Genomic DNA, 15,111 nt, shown 5'->3' with positions numbered 1-15,111 from the left:
TCTTGTGTGTTATGGCTGTCTTTCATGGTTCTTTGCTTCCTTGATTTTTATGTGATTTTTGTGCTCTTTTGTGTGTGGAATTTTTTTTCTCTAGAAATTCTTTATAGATGCATTGAAGTTAAGTTTTCCAGAAATGATCTGCATTTGCTTCTACCAACCAGAAACACTGCCAAAATGGGACCACTTCAAATTATATTATTTGCTTAGGGCTCTTCAACCCACAGAAGCAGCATGAACTCAATTGCAAATCTATGTGGTTAAATCTTGTGGTTAGTTTATGATTCTCAGGGATTCCCCCCCTCCCTCTTCACTCTCCAGTAGGGTTAAAACAAGCAGGTTGCATTGATTTCTTCTGTGTTGGGCAATTGTTTTTCTCATTTACTTTTACCCTATAGAAGTACCCCTATGGTGTCTGAGCTTTGTCAGGGGTCACCTTTTAAATTAAACCCTTTATATGGGAGTACATTTCAATATTCTAGACTGGAAAATTCACGTAGTCACTCCTCATACATTCTCTAGGGTTTTGCAGAAAAATCATGGTGAAAGCCAGCTTTTCTGCTTGCTTCCCTCTATATTTCCCGTTTTAGTTTTGTTTTCAGTTTTGCAGATTCCTTGTTTTCTTGTCGTTTCATTGATGCATTAATAATATTTTGTATATACAGCTTCATCAGTAGTTTGATTCAAGGTATCTAATCAACTAAACTTCTAGAATCAAAATGCTATGTTGACATCTTATTAACATATGACACTTCCATGGAAACATATATCGGTATAGCATAAATGTATAGATTTATGAATTTTTATGAATTTAGTACATCCTTGGACCAATATTTAAATTCACTGAGAAAACACCAACAATATTAAAAAAGCTCTCTTGGGCCAGTCACTAGTTTTCCAAGGATCAATATTATTGTGAGTTTTAATTTCAATGGTTAGTTTTCTGTTTTTTTTTTTTTTTAATTTAAGTAACTATAATCCTTCTGTATGTAATCTTTTTCTAGTTTCTTTCATTCTCTAACACATTGGTGAGATTCAACCATATTGTGTATAATGTAATTTGTTTATTCTCATTGCGGTACAATATTTCATTATGAATATATCAGAACTTATTTAAACATTCTACTGCTGATTCTACCAAGATGACAGAGACCAGGGTGGCACCCGGAATGAAGAAACAAGAACAGTAATATTTAGTGGCTTCCAGTTGTATACTGTTTGGATGGTGCTGGTGAGAAAATTCTAGTATGAATCTTTTAGCTAACATTTCCATTGGGTATAGACCTAAGAGTGGTAAATAGACTTTAATTTCAAAATATACTTGTAACATTTTTAAAAGGCAAAGTGTCTAAGGAAAAAATTACAGTACAAGTTGAACTAATTCTTTTTAAAGAACAGCATAATGTTATAATTAATAATTAATGTACAAGTTGAACTAATTCTTTTTAAAGAACAGCATAATGTTTCATAGGGTGAATTTTTAATAAATTGTTCATTCTTATCTCAATATCTATTTCAATGCTTTCAGGATTTCATGGCAGACTACCTTAGGGCCACTTAGAACAGAAATCTAGAAGAAAATCAAACTCAAGGAAAAGTAGAAATAAAAATGACAAGGGAGTTAAAGACAGAGCTAATAATGTGGCATTTGATCAGAGAGAGTAGGTAGAATCAACTCATGTTTTGAGGAAAGCATTAGGAGTTACAGAAAGTAAACAAAAATTTAAGGGGTAAAATCAAAAGAAAAGAGCATATAGAAAACTTGCAACACAGGAAACTTGCGATTTGATCAGTTTTTTTATGTCAAGCTGTTGAGAAATGATCCTAGGGACTTCCTTTCTTCCCCTCATTTGCCTTTTCTGTCCATCCATCCAGTGGGCATTATGGCACACCTGTTTGTGACCTAGTGAAATAGAGAATTGAAAGAATTAAGCACAGTTTGGAGCCTCTGCATCCTCTACTTTGGGGAATTGCAATGAAACCCTTGAATACTACAAGAAGTGTTCTGTCCCCTTCACTACTAAATCCACCCTCTCCTAGAAGGTAGTGTGGGTGCTGTTTTATAACAGGGGAACAAATCTTTACATGGTGCCCTCCTTAGCCAATTTGGGCTGGAGAGACCTTATCCTTGGGTACTTAGCAAATAAGGACAAAGGCAAATAGAGGGATGGTGAAGCTGGAGAATTCATGGGGGCCACACAAGTATCCTCCCGGCCTTTGGGACCAGCCATAAAAAGGCTCAGGTGGCTTTCTCCAGGTTATATTCTTGAGCTCACCAAGCTAGACACAAAGGAGATTCAAGACAAGACGTAGTCAGGCATGAAGCCAGGTCATGGCTCCAAGGTCAGATGTTGAATCACACCCTTGGTTAAAATGGGTCAGAACTAGGACCAGTCCAAGAAACTCCCACCTAGAAAGAAATTCTATTTAGAGCAAAGTCAACCAACTATTTATGATTTTTATTTAGTTTTTTAGTTGATTAAATTTATTAAATTACAAAATAATATATGTAACTATCAAAATGATAATAAGGTATATGAAGAAAAATACTTCAAACTAAACCATCTACAAGGAATAATTCAGATAAATACTTATAAATAATCCATTTATTATCTAAAGTAACTGATTCTAATACTTTGGTATATAATTTAAAATATTAGAATATATTTTAGTATTAGAATCTACATAATTTTTGTCTTTATACAAGCATATAAAATAATTTAAAATTGTATAAAAATGCATACTCTTACTATAACATTAAATTAAGTATAATGATATATAAGTATGTAACATTTTATATTTAATATACATATATACGCATATATATGTAATGGGAAAGAACACACACCTAACATATATATGTATATATTTGTACATTTATACATATATACTTACATAAATATATGAGTACATATGTATATGTGTATGTATAACGTGTATGTGTGCATTCTTCTATGAACCTTTATTTCCTTTTCCTTATAGTACATATGTATATGTGTATGTATAACATGTATGTATGCATGTGTATGTATATATATATATATATACACACACACATATATATATGTATATGTATGTATACATACACATATACATATATATGCATATAATTAATCCTTCCTTGGAAATAGTTGTTTATTTTTCTATATAAAGGTTTATTCTCACCGATTTTTTTTTTTTTTTTTTTGGTTAGAAATTTTCCCACTGCACTCATCAGGCGGGTGCCAGAGTCTCTCTAGAGGTTTGGGACCGCACATTGGGGCAGAAACACACACAAAGCAGGACCTTTGCATCCAGGGGTTGCAGGCCAAGCTCCGCCCCTAGCGTGCGGCTGTCAATCAGCTCCCGGGACGGCCCCCTCCTCTCCCCTTCTGCGCTGTTGCCCACCTCCCCGCTGCAGGCCTCCCATCACTCTTTCCACCACTAATTTTCGAGTCCCCGGGCCGTCTGCCCCCTCTCCTTGTCCCATCCGCTACGGAAAACGCCCTCCCTCCTCTCAAATAGCCGGGTGTGGAAATTGCTGGACCTACGGTGAGTCTTGTCCAAAGATGGTTTCTGGAACCAGAGCAGGCCCCAGCGCACTCTCCGAATTAGGGGCAGCTCCGGGCGCTGGTCACGGCGGCCCAGGTGGGAGAGAGGCACCCGGCCGAGTCCCGGGTGCTGCGGCCGGGCGCCCGCGGAGCTTCGAAGGTGGGCGGGTTCCAGGACCGGGAGCGCCGGGCGCCAGACAGAGGTCTTTCAAGGAGGGTGCCTTGAGGCTTTCCACCTCTGCTCTTTCTGCTCTTTTCTGCCATTCTGGCTCTTAGTTATTTCGTGCTGAACTTCTTTCCTCCCGGAACCCAACCACCAAGAGACTCGCCCCTTTTTAGATATCTTCTTTTTTCATTTTAAAGCTGCGTACAGAAAATAATATATCAGATGCCAACATTTTTACCACCTTTCTTCAGCACTCCGCCCTCCCCTCCCTAAAATAAGCAGTTAAAACCCTTTTTCTAACCTTTTTTCCGGCGCCATCCTCAGAGGTTAAGTTAGATTGTATCTTACCAGGGTACATTTTTGTCCTTTGTTATTTTTATGTAATATCTGCACCTTTATTCTGAATTTAGTATTTCTTTCATGAAACTCATCGCGAGGTTTTAACCTGCCCTACTATTAGACCTGACATTTCAGATCCGGAAGGGACTTGGCATGTCCACAGCCCTTCTCATTTAGCTGAGAAACCTGAAGCCTGGAGAAGGTAAAGGACAAGCCTACTGAATTGAAGCCCTAAAATAAATCTGTAATATAGGTCTTAGTTTTATCCCCATTTTGCAGAGAATCAAACTGAGGCACAATGGAATTAGGTAGCTTGTTCAGTCACACAGCTGGTAGCACTGAGATTTGAATCCAGTCCATCATCTGACAGTCTGAGTATCTAACCATTATACAATCCCATATTTCATATGCTAGAGCTGGCACCTGTAACAGAGGTGAGGTCACCACATAGACAGGTGTGGTGTGGTCTGCCAGGACAAGCAATTCAAAGAGGAGAGAGCAACTGTCAAATGATTCATCAGAGAGGAAAGAACTGTACATTAATATGTTTTAGCTACCCATTGTTTGACAAACGGATTTTGACAGTAGGTTTTTTTATGCGTTACTTTTTACATAATTCTGCATTGATTGTAACAATCAATGCAGAATTATGTAAAAAGTTGCCTTTCTCCTATTTCTCAGGCTAAACATTATTAACTGGTAAACAGGTATCCTTCCCCGCCATAATATGAATACATACATGGTTTCCTTTTTCCCCTTATAAAATCGAAAGCGTACTTAACAATTTGTACATTTGTATTTTTCCTTTTCCAGTGTGTCAAGGTGCATTCCCCCAATACTAGAGATTTAAACTCTTCGTAAGAATTGTAATTCCTAGAGCGTAGGTCCCATAATTTGTCCATCTTTTTCCTAATAAATAGAAATAAACTAGAGAAGTTTGTCTTTAATAAAAACGGCCGTCCTCACTCCTAGGATGGGACCGCTGGGCGTCCCTAATCTGCCGCAATGCCGAGCCGCCAGGCCCGGCGACACAAAGAAGCGCTGTCCCCTGCCAAGCGCCGCCCCCTTGGTCTCCCACTCCTGCCCGGGAGGAAGTGGGGAGGAGGAGACTCGTCGGGAGCCTCTCCTCCCCTCCCACTCCGATCTCCTGGAACAGAATCCCAGCTCACCGATCGTTCGTGCGGTCAGCGCTCTGCAGGGAAGCCCCTTCCCCTCCGAACCCGAGTCCCTCTAAGCGCCAGGCCCTGCCCCCTCCCAGCTGTGGAAACTGCAGGGTGACCTGGTGAGTGGGCCCCTCGGAAAGCCTCGCGGGCTGGGGAAGGGGCTGGTGGCGGTGGCCTCCGCCCGGTTGATGAAGGCGGACGAGGACCGGGGGCCGCGCTGGGGTACCCGGCCGACCTACAGAGGCGCGCGGGGGCCTGGGTGTGCCCTAGTCGGGGACGGAGGCTCCCGGCGCTGAGGGTCCCTGTTTCTGGGGGCGATTTTCCCTGCTCTCGGCTGTGCACCCCGTGCCGCAGTGCCCCGCTCCGGGGATTCTGACTTTGGTGTTGGCTTGCGCCTGCTTTGTGTGGTCGACTTCAGACAGGCCTGGCACCGAACGCACTTTAAGCGCTGAGAATACCTGGAGAATGCCGAAGGCCAGGGTGGAGGCAGGGCTAGCTCAGGACCACACAGGTAGCTGGTGATGGAGCATCACTCCTGCCCTACTGGGCTTTGACCTCTGCAAACTGTTTCTCTAAGACTGAGGTCTTTCACCCGCTTGAAATGTCCCCTGGAGACTGGTGTATGGGAGGGTGGGCGGAGGAGGGGACCCTGGTGAGATACCCCATCTCATGCACAGACTGCGGTGTCCCCTGCCTGGAGAATTCTCTGCCAACCCAGCGCAGAGATTTTCTGCCGCTACCCTCCTCCCTGGCTGGCCGCCCCCCACCCCCGCCCCAGGCCCCCTCTGCTCCACTTCTGACGTCACCCACTCGCTCCGTGCAGACTGGCTCTGGGCCTGGGAGCTAAGGAGGGGAGAGGGGAGCCGGCACCGGACTCCAAGCTTATTACTGGCAGCCTTTGGGAGATCTGGAGGACCTTTCTCACACATTGTTCCTTTGAGAGAAACCCTGTGAGGCTGGCAGACCCACACGTAGGAGAAATGGAGACCAGCAGGGAGGGAGCCGGGGAGGGAGAGACTGCGAGGTAGCGAGTGCGCGGGGGCGGGGGAGGGGGCGGGGTCAAAAAAATAGGAAAGGAGGAAAGAAAGAAAAGGGTCTTCTTGCTGAGGGCAAGGGCTCCTCGATTATGTAGCTGTCCTGAAAGTCACCCAGCGGAAGTGAGCAAATATGAGTGAAAGACGGGGTAAGGGAAATAGAAAAAAGCGAAGTTTTGAAGCTTTACTACTATGGTAGTGGGGAAGGATTGAATGATGAGGCCCACTAGAGAGGTTTCAGAGATACTAGCAAAGGTGGGGGGGGGTGCGTTTTTTTACTTTTAAGCAGCATGGTAAGTATATGCAATTTTACTTAATTTTAAAATTTTTAAATTATTATTATTATTATTTGAACTTCTCTATCCTTCCATGAACATTCCATATTTTTTATGCATGAATTAAACAAAAAGAAATTTCAAGTTAAAATTAAATAAGAATTAGCAGGGAGTGTCGAGTGTAATGCAAAAGAAGTGGTTGAATAGCTCCAATTCTGGCTTAGTCGAAGTTCATGGACAGTGAAAAAGATATAAGGTTTTTAAGGAAAAAGAAATAAAGGTTCATAGAAGAAAATGGCATGGAGAAGAAAAAACAAAGAATTGAGTGTGTGTGCTATTAATGAGTTTTAAGTTCAAGCTGTTTACTGAAGAAGTGGTCCTGTGATTGCCCTTACCTTCAATTCAATCACCCATCCACAGAACACCTGTTCATTCTCCTGGAGAATTCAAAGAATAAACTGTGTTTTATGACCTCAGACACTGTGCATATCAGTATCTAAAATCAGCTACAGTAAAGGGCATAGCCCCATCTTCCCTTCCATACATTTCTCGCAGGGAAAACCCTGTTTGCATCCTGTGGAGTACTTTATGGTAGGAGTAGAAAATCTGTTCTCTCCCTGAGTTACAGGTTTGCCTGGGTGTCTTTTGATTTGGACAGCGACTTCAATTGTAGCAAGCTAGAAGGGACAAAAGTGGACCCAGAGGAGAGAAAGCAGAAGCTAGGTCACTCCCCCTGGGAGAACAAACAAGAATTCAGGACAAAGACAGAGCATTTCGTTCAAAACCAAATGTTGTGTTCACTGATAGCTGGTTAAAGTAAGAACAAAACTGGCTACAGACTTCAAGGAACCCTCAGAGGAGAGGGAATCAGAGATACATGTGGGCAGATGGACAACCAGACAGGAGGCAAAAGAAGACTTTTAGGGCCAGTAAGATAGGATCACTTGATCAATCTACCTAATCTTTTACATGCTTAGTAATTTAATATATGTTTACTTGCTTGGTTGAACTTATATTATCTCAGTATTCTTTGTACTTGTAATAATAACATATACAGCATTTCAAAAGATTCAGACTTGTATAAAGATGAAAAAAAAAAAACTATTCTCTTTTTCCCTTCCTAATGCGGTCAAGGTTAGCACATTCAAATGTGGCCACCATAAATTTTCTCTGTATGTAAAAACCTGACACTCAAGGAATGCTTCTATCCTCTTGGTCCACTTCTGGTTCTTCATTTTTCTGTCTATATTTGTAGTTTCATGTGGCAGTAGAATCCTTGAGCATTTGTCTTCGATGCTGTCAATTTCTGTAAAAACTTTCTAGAAGAGGAATCGCCATGTTGAAGAATAGGTTCGCCTTTGAATGCAAGTTGCCACTGTCAGTCACTTTCAAGAGTGCAGACATTCTTGGTCATTGCTCAGATACCTATAGTGTCCCCAGATCCCTTCCACCAGTATACATTGTTAGTAGCCCTCATCTTCTTCACCTTCTTTTCTGTGTCTCCTTCTCTTTCTCCTAGTTTTTTTTTTAATCTATCTAATTATTTATTGACAATCTCATGGATAATATGTAGTATATCTTTCATTGCTTGATTAGTGATATTGAGCACTGCTTCATAGACGGGGTCATTTAAATTTTGTCCTCTATGCACACATTCACTTAGAAAGGTGGTATTTCTGTAGATAGAAAGATGTAGGAGAGGGGACGGGAAGGAAGGAGAATGGAAAGAGAATCTGAAATGGAAGCAGGCCCTGTCCAGGGGCGCCAGACAGTCTGGAAGCTACGGGAACAGGGACAGGAGATAAAGCTGGAAAACTTAAGGAGTTGCCAGCTGCGGTGGCCTCGCAAACCAGGAGAAGGGAGTCAGATTTTCCCCTGTGGACACCAGGGAAGTTCTGTGGTTTTTCCTTCAGGTCAATGATATGATTAGATGGGGTTTAAAAGAATAGAAGTAGGAACAGATCCTAGAGAAGTAGAAGCTGGATTGGTTTATTCCAGACGTGAATCAGTGAGGACCTGAACTAGGCTAATGGCCTAGTTCAGAACGGACATTGATAGGATATTGACCTGCTGGATTTGAGAAGGACAGGAAAAAAGGACATTCTGTGACTCTGTGGTTTTACTCTCCTGGTCATTTGTGGGCCCAGGATGGGCAGGGAAGGGGAAAGCTTCTTATTAACCCTGTGTTGACTGGCCATATCTTCGCAGTAGTTCTTTGAGATAGGAAGGTAGTTGATGCTTGTGAAACTTAGAACAGCTATTGTTGAGGGAAATAATAAATTTGACTTCTTTAGTGTTAAAGACCAGTGATAAATGGCTATGGAGTGCATTCTTTCTGGGTCTTGAACTTTTTAGTCACCTTGAGACCAAGGCCGTTTTATCCATGGCTGTGGAAGACACTGTGCCCAGGCCAAGGACTCACTGAAGGCCCATCAAGACACTTGGGAAATAAACACAAGAATCATTAGCACCAGCGTTAACATTAGTCTTAATATGAACTGAAACCCAGGAAAACTATAAGATCAGAATCAATAAAAATTTGTTGTTTGTAAAACCTAACATTATTTTTTTACTTTATAAAAATCCCCTATTATTCATATACTTGAATGATTTACTCTTAACCATGTGGTCTATATATATATGGAAATGTTATGGGAAAGGGTGTTTGACCTTTAATCTTCAGGAAAACCTTATGTGATTATGGGATCATTCCTACATAATGAATGCAGAGACTATGTCTGAGTTCTGTTGCTGGTGTCTCACAGTTGATAATACATGAAACATAAATCCAGACAGCCTTAACTCCTGAGCTTGTCATCATTTTGCACATTACCTTGAAAGTCACTATTACGGTTTAAATGGGTCCTTCAGTGTTGGTGTGTTATAATCTTAATTGCCAGTGGCTCTGCCCTTGGGAGTGGATCAATGCCATTATCAAGGTAGTGGGTCATGGAATTGTCCCGGGAGTGGGTCTCTGATAAAACAATGACTTCAGTCCCCTTCCTCACTCTTTCACATGTGTTCTCTGCCCTTCTGCCTTCCAGCATGGGATAATGCGGCATGAAGGCCCTCTCCAGATGTGGGCCTCTCAATCTTGCACTTCCCAACCTCTATGATTCTAAGAAATAGATTGTTTTTCTTTATAAATTTTCAGCCTCAGGTGTTCTGTTATAGTTGCACAAAATGGATCAAGACAGGCAGCATATTCTCTGATAAGAGACATAAAAAGAGTAGAATAGAGATGAAAACAAAAGACAAACAAACAAAAAATACTTAAGGACTCACATATACCAAGAGAAGATAAAGGAGAGAAAGTTAAGTGGTCTCAGGGCTTGAAGATATAAAAAGAGGCTGCCTGGGCCACGCTTAGGGAATGGTGAGCCTCATGGATAGGAAGAGCCGCCGTGTGCACTGCCACTGAGTGGTCAGTGAAGACATGAAGCCCCAGGTGTCCTAATAATGGAGGTATCTGGTTTTGGAGGACAGTCTCAATCAAGTGCATGCAGCAGAAGTCAGACTGTGGACCATCCTGGAGGCAGAGCTCATGGTGAAGAAGCCGAGGACAGTATGTTCACATCCACAGACACTTACTTCCCTCAGCTGTGTCCCAGTGCAAGTAAAAATCTGTCATCATTTCAGAACATGTTGTTCCTGGCTGTCTGAGTCTTGCATTGAAGCCACAGAGGGCTTCCGCTTCCTGCTGATGCAGCCTGAGACTTTGCCCAATGCACAGCTTTCTCTAGGAGCCCAGACTGTTCATACTTCAGTTATAACTTCACTGAGATGAGACTCATAAAATCAGGGTGGGGGCCAAGAAAGCAGAATGGGCATCTGGGGACAGCGTGTGGCACCAGGGTATTAGTCCCAGAGGCTGCCATATCAGATGACAACAAATAGGCTGGCTTAAAGTGAAAGGATTTTACATAATGCCCTATTAGTAACTGTTGTATTCTGCTACCTTTCCTATCCCCTACTATCCCCCCTCCCCTTCCCTCACATCTTCTCTCTCTACCCCATCTACTGTAATTCATTTCTCTCCTTGTTTATTTTCCCATTCCCCTCACAACCTCTTATATGTAATTTTGTATAGCAATGAGGGTCTCCCTTCATTTCCATGCAGTTTCCCTTTATGTAAAATTGTGGATGTGTAACCGACGTGATTCTGCAATCTGCATTTGGGGTAAAAATTGGGAGTTCATAACCCACTTCAATCTAATGTATGAAATATGATATGTCAAGAGCTTTGTAATGTTGTGAACAACCAATAAAAAAAATAAAATAAAATAAAAATAAGTTACAAAAAAAAAGAAAAAAAAACCAAAAAACAAAAAACAAAAAAAAGTGAAAGGATTTTATTCACTCACACTTATGAGTTCAGATCCAGGGTCAGCAGTGTGGGTTCCTTTTAGTTTCTGGGTTTTGCCCGCAGTCCTTGGTATCCCTTGCCTTGTAGACACATCACTCCACCCTCTGCCTCCCTCTCCTCAGCATCCTCCCCTGTTATCTTCATCAGTTTGTGCCCAAATTTCCTCTTTGTATAATATCAGTCATTGGACAAGGCCCACCTTAATCCAGTAAGACCTCATCTTACTGTGGTTATGTGATTACATCTGCAGAAGGCCTATTTCCAAATAAAGTCACATCCATAGATACAAAGAAATAGGATCTCAAAATATCTCTTTGAGGAACACAATTCCTCTTCATCCCTCCTTTTTTGTTGTTGTTCTTGTTGTTTTGTTTTATGGTGGAAAAGTGTCGGACTCTCCAATTCTGACCATAAGAGTCTAAAGAGGAAGGGACACGGGGGGGGGGGGGGGTCCCCTGGACAGCAGACACTCAGAGCTCGAGTCCCTTGGTGGTTGGAATAGACTCATCCTTATGGTTGGGAGAATTGCCCCAGTTAGTAGAAGAGAGAACGCTCTGCTGGTTTTTGTTTGTTTGCGTACTTGCCCATCCTCCACCAAGCTGAGCCTTTGTTTTCTTCTCTGCAGAAGCCAACAGAGCCATGGCGACTCCCTCTGCTGCCTTTGAGGCCCTGATGAATGGAGTCACAAGTTGGGATCTCCCAGAAGATGCCGTCCCATGTGAACTGCTGCTCATTGGAGAGGCCTCCTTTCCCGTGATGGTGAATGACATGGGCCAGGTCCTCATTGCTGCCTCCTCCTATGGTCGAGGCCGCCTCGTGGTCCTGTCCCATGAGGACTACTTGGTGGAAGCCCAGCTCACTCCCTTTCTCCTCAACGCTGTGGGGTGGCTTTGTTCTTCCCCGGGGGCTCCCATTGGTGTGCACCCATCACTGGCACCTTTGCTCAAAATCCTCGAGGGCTCTGGAGTAGAGGCAAAGATTGAGCCAGAGGTGAATGACTCCCTGGGAGTCTACTGTATCGATGCCTACAACGAAACCATGACTGAGAAGCTGGTCCAGTTCATGAAGAGAGGAGGGGGCTTGCTCATCGGAGGCCAAGCCTGGGATTGGGCCAACCAGGGCGATGATGAAAGGGTTCTGTTCACATTCCCTGGGAACCTGGTGACCAGCGTGGCTGGGGTGTACTTCACTGACAATAAAGGGGACACAAGTTTCTTTAAAGTCTCCAAGAAGATGCCCAAGATCCCGGTCTTAGTTAGGTGAGTACCTTACCCCAGAGTGGAGTGGGCCTCAAGTTAAGAAGCAGATGTGGCTCTTATCTTCTGGGTGCTTCCAGCCTCACGGAAGAAAATCGGGTTACTCAGATGTGGATCCACATCGCCACATCCACCAACCCCAGCTCAGTTTTTAAAACAGTCCTTATCATGGGAGGGACAAGGTCCTCAATGCTTCTACCTTCCCAGGCCAGACCACTTAGATGTTTGATGGGAGGAACTCTGTGTTGGCCATTATATCCCCCAGGGTCCAGCTTACCAGCCCCTGGAGTCCTCCATAAATTTATGGAGGACTTAACCCAGGAAGGCTCATGGGAGAAGGTGTCCTTCAGTGGAAATGAGAGGAAAAGGAAAATGGGAAGGACCCTATAGGCCAAAGTCTAGAGAGCAGTAGGAAGGATGGAAATGGGAAGTCAGATGTGCTTAGGGTGGAAATAGGAAGTGAGGATTCAGAAGTGAGGACAGCAAAAATGATGGTACAGTATGTTACGGGTTGAATTTAGGAAGGACTTTTACCTCTGAGGGCGAAGGCCCAGGTAATGGAGAGTGCAGGTGGGGATGCATGTGGAGAACCCTGCCCAGCCTGTGCTGCTCACAGATGGTGCTGAACACATTACAGATTCACTGGTGCTCACACACATTTACCTCAGATGTAAAATTAGATGGATGAATAAGGAGGGTTAAAAGCTGGGGTCATCCCAGGTTTAGAAAAAATACACTGGGCAACACCTATAGTATGATAAAATTCTCAGCATCCTCAGAACAAAGTGCATGGATATTTTTCACAGTAGTCCTTTTTAACTTCCAGATTACAAGGAGATTTCAGAGTTTTAAAAATTGAGCATCTCAAAGATAAATGTAATTCCCTACGTAGTTTGAAAATAATATCTGAGCAGGTATTTATGAGTTTATTTAGGATCTGCACACCCATGGAGGGCATTGCTAGTTAGAAGTTAGATATATAGTGAATAGAGTAAATTAGTAAAACCAAAAGTTATTAGTTGAAAGAAAATCAGCAAACGAGATTAACCTCTAGATTATCTAACACAACAAAAAAGACATAATAACACAAATTATGAATTTCAGGGATGGAGAATAAAACATTAGTACAGATTGTACAGACATTAAAAGGATAATAAAGTTTACTACAACTTTATGCCAATAAATTTGACAACTAAGATAAAATGGACAGATTTCCTGACAGACACAAATTACCAAAATTGGCACAAGAGCAAATATAAAATACGTAAGTTGAATTATAATTAAATATCCCAACACTAAGTGCAGTGTGGCATCCTAGATTGGATTCTAGAAGACATTAGTGGAAAAACAGGTGAAATTTATATAAATTCTGGAGTTTAGTTAGTAGTATTTGACCAGTGTTAACTTCTTAGCAGCATACCATGGCTATATAATAGGAACATTACAGAAAACTGTGTCAAAGGCACATAAAAGCTCTCTTGTACTATATTTGCAAATTTTCAATTTTTTTAATTTAAAAAATAAAAATTTTATTTAAAACCAGCAACAACATGAATAAAACCCAATAGTTTTACAAATTATTTTACCAGACATTCAAGAAACAAATAATAGCAATGCTACATAGAAACTCTTCCAAAAAAAATTGAAGAGGAAGAAAATTTTCCAAAAATTGATTTATTAAACTAGCACTTCTATGATACTAAAACCATAAAAAAACATTTTAAGAAAAAGAAACAGGGCTGGGGATGTGGCTCAAGCGGTAGCGCGCTCGCCTGGCATGCGTGTGGCCCGGGTTCGATCCTCAGCACCACATACAGAACAAAGATGTTGTATCCGCCGATGACTAAAAACTAAATATTAAAAAAATTCTCTCTCTCTCTCACTCTCTCTTTAAAAAAAAAAAAATCAGAAGGGCCTTCGTAATGAGCAAGAACTAAGGGCACATCTGTGGCATCAAGGGCTCTGTGCAACAAGGTGACCCCCTTCTCCAGCAGGGCAGGAAACACCAAAGCCAACTCTAAACCTCTTAGGTGATCTCCTGTCTCTTCTCTCAGATATGGTCTGGATTTGTGGTAACAACATTTCACATTACCTTCCCCTCCTCCACCTAATTTAAAAAAAAAAAAAGAAAAAGAAACAAAACTTCAGAACAATACCCCTCTTGAATATGGATGCAAGTTCTTAATAATACCATAGATAGAATATAACAATATGTGAAAATGATAATAGATCATAACCAAGTACATCTATATTGCACATACATAGCTGGTTTAATATTCAAAAACAAAATTGATTTACCATATTAATAGAAAAAAACCCATATCATTTCAATTAATGTATCGAAAAAATTGACAAAATTTAATACAGAATCATAACGTAATTTCAACTAAAAAAGGAACTTCAGTCTGTTAAGTGGCATCTAGGTAGGCATTCTTAATGGTGAAATACTGCATTCTTTCCCCCTAGAATGAGGCAAGGCAAGGAAGGATACCTGCTCTCATCCTTCTCTTCAACGTTTCACTAAAAGTAGTAGCCAATTCAATAAGGCAAGAAAATGAAGGTACACAGACTGGAAAATAAGAAATAAGTGTGTGTGTGTGTGTGTGTGTGTGTGTGTGTGTGTGTGTGTGAGTGAGAGAGAGAGACAGTATTTTGTTTGTTTTACTTCACACTGCAATAGTTGTTCCTTATCTATGAGGCTTACATTCCAAGATCCCCAGTGGATTCATAAAACCAGATAGTACTAAATTGTATTTATACAATGCTTTTTCCTATACATAAATACCTTTAATAAAGTTTAATGTATAGGCACAATAAAAGAATAATAACAATAATGAAATAAGGAAGCATAAAATACGTAGTAAAAAGTTATGTGAATGATGTCTCTCTCATAATATCTTGTACTGTATTCACATTTCTTCTTGTGATGATTTGAGATAATACAGTGCCTTTGTGATGAGATGAAGTAAGGTGAGTGACAAGGGT

At 41.5% G+C, this 15,111-nt stretch overlaps 1 protein-coding gene and 1 long non-coding RNA gene across 5 annotated transcripts in view; one reads left to right on the top strand and one right to left on the bottom strand.

The window, feature by feature from the left end:
* The window catches only part of TCAF1 (TRPM8 channel associated factor 1), a 48,399-nt gene that overhangs the window by 14,645 nt on the left and 18,643 nt on the right, over positions 1 to 15,111 (top strand). For 2 of the 4 annotated variants that reach the window (XM_081287966.1, XM_081287967.1), the window contains exons 1-2: positions 5,156 to 5,314; positions 11,496 to 12,129. In XM_081287966.1, the coding sequence (XP_081144092.1) occupies positions 11,510 to 12,129 (620 nt within the window). In that variant the 5' untranslated portion in view covers positions 5,156 to 5,314; positions 11,496 to 11,509. Of the gene's footprint in view, positions 1 to 5,155; positions 5,315 to 11,495; positions 12,130 to 15,111 lie in introns of those variants that run through there. The other 2 variants (XM_081287968.1, XM_081287969.1) reach the window with 1 other exon arrangement.
* On the bottom strand, positions 1,007 to 4,326 carry LOC308644778. Its single transcript, XR_014021089.1, has 3 exons — positions 3,995 to 4,326; positions 2,274 to 2,407; positions 1,007 to 1,900 (listed from the first exon to the last, which is right to left on the bottom strand). It is a non-coding gene; the product is annotated as an uncharacterized lncRNA (long non-coding RNA).

Source organism: Spermophilus citellus (genome assembly GCF_964194105.1).
Source record: "Spermophilus citellus genome assembly, chromosome: 3".
In the NCBI taxonomy this organism is placed as follows: domain Eukaryota; kingdom Metazoa; phylum Chordata; class Mammalia; order Rodentia; family Sciuridae; genus Spermophilus; species Spermophilus citellus.
This window is presented reverse-complemented; position numbering and strand designations above follow the sequence as displayed.